The sequence below is a fragment of the Phragmites australis genome, chromosome 8 (assembly GCF_958298935.1).
Source record: "Phragmites australis chromosome 8, lpPhrAust1.1, whole genome shotgun sequence".
NCBI classification, from domain to species: Eukaryota; Viridiplantae; Streptophyta; class Magnoliopsida; order Poales; family Poaceae; genus Phragmites; species Phragmites australis.
Window position 1 is genome coordinate 465,144 of NC_084928.1, and position 10,107 is coordinate 475,250.

Here is a 10,107-nt window from a genome sequence, read left to right on the forward strand (position 1 = left end):
TATTCATTCTTCATTAACAATTACCTTAATTTTGTGATTAAGCATGCAATTAAAAATTCCATACAATTACACTATATCTATGGCATCTCACGGTAGATTAGGCAAATCTAGTATCAAATCTAACATAAATATAACTCACTTGTACTAAGATTTTGGATAAAGATGCAAAACGGTCAATTACAGCTCAAAGCACAAAAAATCTACCAATTAGGGTTTAGAGGGGGAGAGAAAAGGGGAAGATGCAAACCTTCAACATATTACGACCCATAACTTATGACTGGTGCAAGGAGATCCATCACTTATGATCATGTTATAGGTAACAGGTTTAGTCATTACCTGTCACTTATGTCATAAATGACGAGTAATATTATGATATGTCACCTATTACCTGTTAACTATGACGGATTTATACCCAGTCCCGACCTGAGGCCACATAAGCGACGAGTTGTATAATGAACCGTTCCTAAATTATGTCTCATTTGTCCATTTTTCAAGAAGTGAGTTTATCCCTAAGCTTGAGCCTCCTCGTTGGAAGAGGTTCTCACTGTACTCTGTCGGGGCACGTTTTTGTGCTCCAATAAAACCCTCCAAATTATCCGGGAAGGTTATGCTCGAGACTCTGAATACAATAGACCTCCCAAATCCGAATACATAAGATGAGGTAAAGGAAGAGGTAAATGAGGAGGAAGTGGTACACATGCAATGCAAAAGTCAGATAAGAGCATAAACAACCCATTAAGATCCATAACAGATTCAAATCATAATTAGATTGAGACAACATGAGCTTCATGATCTAGAGCACAAGAGAACTCACTTAGATTTATAGGAGTAGATCTAAACACACCTCCATTAATTGTAATTATCAATATGAAATTAATCAAAGTAGCGCATGACGTAGAACTATTTATCTTAGGAGGGACTAAAATTGTATAAAATCTTGTATTTTTCTCTTCGATGTGTATAATTGGTGAATATAGATTCCTATTTTAAACAAGTATTTATATATAATCGATTTTACTGATTGTCGATAGGAAAATTAAATGCACAACGGCGCCACTCTCATTTACATCTATGTTCGTTAATCTTGCATTTTTTTAATCACAGGGAGGGCAGAAATATATACTTATGCATCACACAACATAATGATTAGTTGCGTTCTATCACTTGGGACCTAGATAGGAAGGTTGGCCTATATATGTGACGTCTGGTGTATAAAAATTGTCTCATCAAATTAAGACAGACCAAACTGTGACAGCCATTATACTCGTGATGTGTCCAATGTTGTAGTTTAAATAGCTAGATCATATATATATATATATATATATATATAGTTTATTTATACAAAATTAACTATAAATCGAATTGAAAGTATGTATATATAGTCTAGAGGTGCACCGTACATATATAGTGTACAATACATTAATTAACCAACGCAGGGCTAGCAGCTGTGTAATGTGACCCTTGAATTTAACCACATGCGAAACCCTATTGGAAGGCAGGTCATTTCATGCGTAACCATCATCGTACAGCCCTGTAGGGCCGCTGATGCGTCTCAACTCCAACCAACTTGTGGTCGGGGATGTGATCGATCGATATGATGGAATGCACGTGGATGAATTCATCCAGCAACAAATTATCGCCTACAAAAATGAGAGACCAAATTAAGGATATCAGTTAATATCAAAAAAATATTTTTCTTGGTTGAGATTATTAATTAATAAAGCTGGAGGTTTCTTTTTGATAAACAAGAAAAAAATTGTCTTCTCGTATATTAACCTGATACTTCATGCACACATAATCTTGCCTCCCAAAGAATCGGTCTTGCTGTTCAATGAACTTTGCACAAGACGATCGAGAGGCAGCAGTAATTATTTGCGGGATGTGGTCTCAGTGGATGACAAGATACAAGCGACGGCATGGATCGAAAAGCTACGCTGTCTATGAGACAGCAAAAAAAAAAAAAAAAAAAAATCTGAAGTTCCGTCAATTCTCTCGGAAATCAAGGAGCTTAGCGGGAGTTGTGATGTCTTTAATTCGCAGCTTTATTACAATTAAGTTTTAACTAATAATTAGTTAAATTATATACGTGTTTAGTGTACAAATTAAAGGTTCTATCATAGATTTATATTTCATAGATCTTTTAATACGATATTGATTTTGTAACAATTAATAATATATTATAAGAAAAATTATGATCACCGTATACTTTTAAATATTTTTAAATCTTAATACATTTTGTAAAAATAAAAATAAACAGAGGGAGTAACTGGTTTCGCCGTACTCCTATATCCTTTTGGACACTCATCATGCATGCTGACATCTTTAATATTCCAATCCTCTGCACAGAGAATTTGATGATTTTTTCCATCTTTCCTATAAGTGAGGTATAAATGCATAAAAAACATTCACGAATAGCTCATGCTGAGGACCTATTTCATAAGAAATTCAGTTAACCCATCAGGCACATGCTGTACTCGATCTTGCTGTAGAACAAGATTTTCGATCAATCCGGATTGATCGCTTGCTCATGATGACCTATTTCATCATAAATTCAGTTCACCCATCAGGAAATGAGCACCACATAAGTTTTCATTTAACTATTATTAGTTACTTCCTCCGATTTTATATTATATTTATTTTAAACAGAATTTAGGATACCAAAGCAATTTAAATAAGATTATTTCTTTATCATTTTACACATCATAATTTAAGTACATGAGAGTTATTCCATACAACAATAAAAATAAAATAAAGTTAATGATACATTTAAGACTAAAGTAATTACAAAAATAAAACAGACTAAATAACCACTAAAATATTTAAACGACAGCTTTTCAAATATCCTACCCAAATCTCTCCCACCGCATGCTTTCATGGAGTAGTACATCTCCATTGCAGCTAGCTAGGATGGCCGGCACGAGCTTCAGAAAACTTAGACATTGATTCATTAGTTGGCGTTGAAAGTTCTTCCTTAATTTGTGGTCCACTGATATCCACCGGAAATCACAAACAAAACCAAGAGAAATTGAAATGGCGTCACAATCCGAGCTTGGACCACGAGAGGCAAGTAGCTGGTGAGGAACAGGTCCACCGAGGGATCGATGTAGAAGGCGAATAAATTCAGTGGAATATATGTGCAATACAGTATGGATCTGATTAGTTGTCCGTACAGGGACAACCTAATTCTACCTATACATATAATCTTATACATAAGCATATTTAATTGTCCGCATGCACGTTTCAGTCTGGCCTGGTATGATAGATGCAAATGTACGTCTGTAGCTTAGCCTGACAGATATAGACTTATGCATTCATTCATACAGTCAAGTCCATTTATTTGCGTTATAAAATTATTTTGATACGAGTAACTAATAACAGTCTCAACTCTTATATCCGCTCATGTAGCCTCAAATTCGATCAACCAAATAAAAACTCTACTCAGTCTGTTCAGATAGATACAATCAATAAAACACTCTTCTTTTTAACAAATATAACTCAACTCAACCTGTTCTCACTCAGTCTACATATACAAAATCTACATATACGATCTATACTAGCAAAACCCACACCAACAATCAATCACCCCTTATAGAACCACAACCAACTATATATTATTTCGATTTAATGCAACCGGAGGAGATGCATCTTAGTTTTTTTTTAAAGGACAATAAGAGAGATGTCCAAATATATTATAGGAGAGGGAAAAAAAATAAAAGACAAGGAGTTCGACTCATCCATACAAAGGAGCACGCAAACAGGAGCTAAGACGATAGGAGCTTCAAACACTACTGGAAGGCCAAAATCTTCAAAAACAGAGAAACTAAACAAACTATAAAATACCTACACCGCAAGCAAAAGCCGTGTCTCCCTCCACAACCTACCGGACACCCAAAAAAGAAACTAAACCGGCTAAGACAAAAGCCACATCCAATTCCTTTGATCAATATTCTTTTTTATTTTTCTTGTAATTATGTCTTCATCCTGACTTTGGCCTTGAAAATGCATCTTAGTATACGGTAAGGATTGAGGATAGCCAGGAATATTTTATCATCTACTAAAGCAAACCACAAATCTCTGTCTCTCTGTCGCTTGCTCGCTCGCCAACTGAATTGTTGCGCGCGCGCTGATCGACGATGGCCGTCCATCAGCCCCACCTCCTCGACTTCTCGCCACCTCCCAACGCGGTGCCGCTGGAGGCGCCCCCATCCTCCTTCGACCACGGCCAGCTCGTCGCCCTCCACGTCGACGGCACCGACATGCCTGCAGGAGGAGGAGGTGTGCTCCACCGTGTCATCCTCACCGACGACACGGCGCCATGGCCGCAAGACGTCTCCCTTTCCTTGTACAACTACAACACGACGGGAGGGTCGTCGTTGTTCAGCCATCAGCAACCGTTCGTGGCAACTCCGGTGGCGCCAAACCAGCTCCAGCTGCCAGCGTCGACCATGCAGCCGTTCCAGCTTAGGATCTCCAGGTACCTGGGCCCTGCGAAGGAGTTACTCGGTGAGTTCTGTAGCCTTGAAGGGGACTTGCACGCCATGAACAGCGCCAACAAGAGAGCTCCGAAAGCCGGCAAGTGGGACGACGTACAGGCGGCGTCTGGCCTACAGGGAAGCCCATCTCTGCGCTCCATGGATCTGCTGGAGCTTGAGAAGAGGGAGGCCAGGCTCTTGTCCATGGTTGAAGAGGTAGGTACTAATTAACTACATGCATGCCTGCATGCTGTTTTTTTTTTTTACCATAACTAGAGTAGTAGTTACCATGCATGCATGCTGGCTTTTCACTTGCAACGTACTTTTTGAGCTAGTCGCTTGCTAATCACTATCGCCCTTTTCAGTTCTTGGTTACAGCTCTTGTTACGTTCCTTGAAAGGAATATAATTCACATACATGTCGACACTGGCAATAGTGGAGGGCCACTATGTACTTCCCGAAGCTTTTCTTCTCACTCCTGTCCTCACCTTCCATTTTCACCATAGGCATCTTGCTATCTAGATTAGACAAGACTAATAGCTACTTTTTTGGCCTCCTCTTCATTACTTTGTCTAGCTTGATTTTTTACTCTGTCACCAACTAAGAATCTATTATCTTAATATTTGAGAGAAAAAAAGCTACCACGTTCATTTTTAAGCTTACAAAATTATCAAATTAATTTGAAAAAAATAATATCTAAACCACTCATTGTTATGAATATCTAATGGTATAGATTTAACCAAAGAATCCATATCAAATACAATTAATAATTAGGTAAATTCGGAATTAAAAGATATGAAAAATTAGCAATTCGATTTCTATATGGTTTGGGAAGCAAAATATCTAAATAAAGAGTACAAATAAAATGATAAATAATAATTAAAATTGGGGTTAGAATAGAAAAAAGAAGGATCCATATCAAATATTGTCTTAGAATTTTTTTTATAAAAATCAAATACCTAAATAAAGAGTCTATGTAAAATACAATTAATCAATTGCTAAAATTCATAATAAAAATAATGAAAAAAATTCAAAATTCTTACTAAAATAATAGATTAAGAAGCAATGTGTAGCTCAAGATCATCGCATCAAACATACAAGGTATAACACGCAGGGCAAACCTACTCTGATTTTGGTTCAGCTGCCTATACCTGACGTACAATTTTGACAATTGATCAAATCGTATATGAATCGAACCAATATATGTATATGTTTCGGTACAAGTTGGAACATAAATAATTTTAACATAAATAATTTTCTCTTCCAATAAAATAAATTTTATTTCTTCTAATTTTAACGTTTTGTAACTAAATGACATTAACCTCGTTAAAAAATTAAATATACTAATTTTTAATCAAAGATTATCATAATAAAATATTACAGAAAGACTAACCATGCTACTAGTCTGAGCCACCTTGCTAGTTAACCCAAATTTGCAGTTTTTATCTTTGTCTCTTGTTGCCAAACACATCTTTTACTTTCTAGCAAAAAGGAAAGAGTCATTTTTTTTCTCAGTGTCGTGAGGTGTTATTTATGCATCTACTGATCTAGAGCCTAGTGTTATCTCAAATTAGCACTTTGATATTCAATTTAATGTGAACTTTGATGCACCGATCAATCAGGTGGACAGGCGGTACCGGCGATACCGCGAGCAGGTGAGGGCGGTGGAGGTGTCGTTCGAGGCGGTGGCCGGGGCCGGAGCGGCGCAGGTGTACACAAGGCTGGCGCTGCGGGCCATGTCGCGGCACTTCCGGTGTCTGCGGGACGCGCTCGTGGCGCAGGTGCGCGCGCTGAGGAAGGCCATGGGCGAGAAGGGCGGCGGCGCGGGGGCGGCAGCACCGGCAGGCGCGACCAAGGGGGACACGCCGAGGCTCAAGGTGCTGGACCAGTGCCTAAGGCAGCAGCGGTCGTTCCAGCAGCCCGGCGCCGTGGAGTACAACCCGTGGCGGCCGCAGCGCGGCCTGCCGGAGCGCGCCGTCGCCGTGCTCCGGGCCTGGCTCTTCGAACACTTCCTCCACCCGTACGGCGTCACTCCACTCTCGATCGATCGATCACCGTATTTGCAATTTTGCATATCATGCATGCATGCACCAATTTGCTTCTGCTAACGGCCTGCAGATTAATTCTTTTGATCACGTGCATGTTCTAGCTAGAACTTTTTTATTAGGATTCGATGAACAGCAACTACTTGTGGCAAATCTGTGGCCGGAGAAATAACTAACCTGCAGATATATGCAACTTGACGAACAGGTATCCAAATGATGTGGACAAGCACATTCTGGCGCGCCAGACAGGGTTATCAAGAAGCCAGGTACTTTCAATACCCAAATCCATTCGTGTGCTTCCAATTCCATCAGCATGCATACACACACACACATACAGAGTTACTGATCAACTCAATAATTTTGCATATATGTAACAGTTCATAAAAGTACGAAAATGAGGCTAACCAAACATGTTTTTCACACACAGTTGTTATATATATATATATATATATTCAACCACTGCCTGTATCTGTCGACTCTTTTATCAACGTAGACTAACTAGCCATTTCGATCTCTTTAATACTTGATAGAGAATTAGTCATCTACTTTTGTTTCCAAAGAAAATGACATATAATATTTCTCTAAATTTAATTTCTAGGTTTCCAATTGGTTCATTAATGCGAGGGTGAGGCTGTGGAAGCCAATGATAGAGGACATGTACACGGAAGAAGTGAAGCAGCAATCGCAATCAGAGGCGACGCAAAACCCTAGCGGCACCAGAGTCAAACCTGAGAATAACACAATGGCATCAGCAACAACTCAAGGAGGAGAAAGTCACCTTCGCACTGTTGGAAACCCTAGCTCGATTACTTCATCCTCCATTGTGACTGACGGCGACCATCTTTTCCATAGTTATCCAAACATGCATGGGAGTCACAGCCTAGTGTCGCTTACTCTAGGGCTCCAACAGCAGCCGTTTGCATCGCCGATGACGCAGCAACGATCACCCGTTGTCTTACAAGGAGAAGAGGAATACCCGGTGCTACCATATAGGGAACTGATGGGGTCTCAAATGCTTCATGATTTGGCAGGGTAGCTAGCTTAGGAGAGTGCATAAGGAGAGGTGAAAATTATTATTTTCATGAGTAAAACTAAGGTACACAAATTAATTAGTTCCTAGCTACGTACCCTGGAGAATCATGTTGTTTCTCTCGAGCAAGCTGTCCTTCAGCTCCTTATTTTAGAGCTAGTTTCAGTAAAAGTACAGCTGCTGCTTCGTTCATTCAAGTGATCTGATGAACTCCAAGTTAAAACACTAAATGACTGTTGCAATTTGTCATATATATAAATCATTTTTAGATTTGGTATCACTTTAATTACCTGTGAAAGATTTTATTTGATCAGCAATAGGTATAATGAGAAATTTGAACCGACTTATGGATGAGAAAGTATGGTCGTAGTCAAAGAATTGTTAAATTTGGCTATGTGTTTTGACAAGATTATATTTATTTTGGTGTGTTCTAGCACATTATATATGTTCATTTAGATCATTTATGATTTTTAATCTTTTTTTTTTTGCGATTGTTTGAGCTGTGCAAATATGGTGAACATGATGCGATTTAGTCGTATGACTTCTTCTAGTGAGTTATGAAGAATGACACATTTGATTGCGCTATATATAGAAATTTGCTCATATGTTCAGGTCACTCAGATATTTCGCAGTTGTGAATTGTGATGGCCATTTCTCTCCATTCTTTAATAGATGCTATATCATCTCTCCGTACTTTGAGCAAATATATATATAGTATTTTTAACAAGTCAGAGCATCTCTAAAAGATTCTCTAATAGGGAGTCTTTCTAATAATATTTCCTCCATAAATCTTCCCCCTCTTCAACAGACTCACAATATCCCATTTCCAATATTACTTCTTCTGTGTCACCGACGGGTGAACCCCACCCATCATATCTACCTTTCCTCTTTCTCTCTCCACTTTCCTCTTTACGAGCAAACAGAGCAACACTCGGCGGGGGCGGAGGCCGAGCTCCCGGCGGGCGGAGGCCGTATGTGAGTCTGAGCAAGAGGTAGCCCACATCAGCTGCTGAGACATCGCCATCGTGCTATGTGGCACGGCCACCTGCCTCGAGTGGGCTGAGAACCTTCGCACCTCGCTGGTGCCCCTCGACGGTGAGAGTAATGATGGTCCGAACAGGGGAGCGGATGAGCCTAAAGACGTCCAAATGGGCCGTGCCTACTAGGCCGGCCCGAGGCACGGCACTGTAGGCACGGCCCAGGCACGGACGGGCTGGGCCGGCACGGCACGAGGCCACGGGCCGTGCCTGGGCCGAGCGCGCGGCACGACGGGCCGGCACGGCACGGCCTCGCCGAGTCCGGCCGGCACGGGCACGGCCCAGCCCAGGACGGCACGGCTCGGCACGATCCGGCCCGGCACGCAAATACCAGATTATTTTCTATTTTTTATATATATTTTTAATTTTGTAGCTATTTTATCTATTTTTTATATTTTTATCTATTTTCTATATATTTTTTATTATATATATATATTTTTATTTTCTATATATTTTTTTTTATCTATTTCGGCCCGTTGGGCTGACCGGGCCACCGGGCCGAAATCGTGCCCGGGCCGGCCCGGCACGGCACGGTCACCGACGGGCCGTGCCGTGGGCCGAGGGAAAGGCACGCGGGCTGACACGGCACGGTCCGCTACAGTAGATGGGCCGTTCGGGCCGTGCCAAGCCGGGCCCGTGCCGGGCTGGCCCGAATGGCCCATTTGGCCATGTTTGGATGAGCCTAAGGTGGTGCGGGGGTTCTTGAGCCTGTACAAGACAGAAGGGGAGAAGGGGAAGAGCCTCTCGGTCGAGGTGATGGACAAGGTCCGGCGCATCATGGATAAGTACAAGGGCGAGGAGCTCAGCATCACCATCGTTTGGCACAGCCTCGGCTCCACCCTGGCGCTCCTCGTGGCTGACAAGGTCGCTTCGTCCATCCCTGACGCACCCCCCTGTTGCCGTGGTCTCCTTCAACGGGCGAAGGCCGAACGAACAGATGACGAACGGACGAGTAGGAACAACGATCGGTGACGAACGAACGAACGACGATCGATGACAAATGAACGGAGCAGCAGCCGAGGCATGGGCGAGTGGGCCCAGGTGAGTGGGTCTAGTGGGATTGAGAGTGTGGCTGGTTCCCTACTTTAGGGAGGATGGAGGAGGATATTGAAAGTCTCTAAATATTAAGAACCATATGAGACATCTGTTGAAGATAGTTTTTAAGATAAAATCCCTAAATTTAACTATTGGAAGTGAGATCGAAGGACTCTTGGAGATACTCTTACATAAATGAGTACTCAGGTAGATGATCAAGTTATATAGGGGTGGTGCTAGCTTCTTGGTGACCAAGGTGGGTCGTGGCCCCCTGGCCTAACAACTTTTTTGCAATTTGTAGTTTATTTTAAGCCTAATCTATCAATTTCCTTGAGAATTTCCTAGCTTCAACGGACCCTGCTGATTGAGGCCCAGTGGATAAGGCCCAGCTATTCCCTTTTTAAAAGGGAGAAAAATTGGTTTGAGGAGCACCTTGCATTTGCATTTGCATTTGCATTTAGCATCCCTCCTCTTTAAGGGACTTTCTT

General features: G+C 41.3%; 1 protein-coding gene across 1 annotated transcript; it reads left to right on the plus strand.

Annotated features, from left to right (window-relative positions):
- The first annotated feature begins 3,912 nt into the window (after positions 1-3,912).
- Positions 3,913-7,827, plus strand: LOC133926099 (homeobox protein BEL1 homolog). Its single transcript, XM_062371859.1, has 4 exons — positions 3,913-4,688; positions 6,095-6,492; positions 6,723-6,783; positions 7,116-7,827. Exons 1-4 carry the CDS (start codon positions 4,134-4,136, stop codon positions 7,551-7,553), a joined length of 1,452 nt encoding a protein of 483 aa, XP_062227843.1. The 5' UTR covers positions 3,913-4,133; the 3' UTR covers positions 7,554-7,827.
- Positions 7,828-10,107: the final 2,280 nt, after the last annotated feature.

Bases quoted from the DNA above. Each gene is read 5' to 3' on its own strand.
- LOC133926099 (XM_062371859.1), top strand. From the start codon at position 4,134: ATGGCCGTCCATCAGCCCCACCTCCTCGACTTCTCGCCACCTCCCAAC. The intron at 4,689-6,094 runs GTAGGTACTAAT...CCGATCAATCAG, and splicing joins TCTTGTCCATGGTTGAAGAG to GTGGACAGGCGGTACCGGCG. The intron at 6,784-7,115 runs GTACTTTCAATA...TTTAATTTCTAG, and splicing joins CAGGGTTATCAAGAAGCCAG to GTTTCCAATTGGTTCATTAA.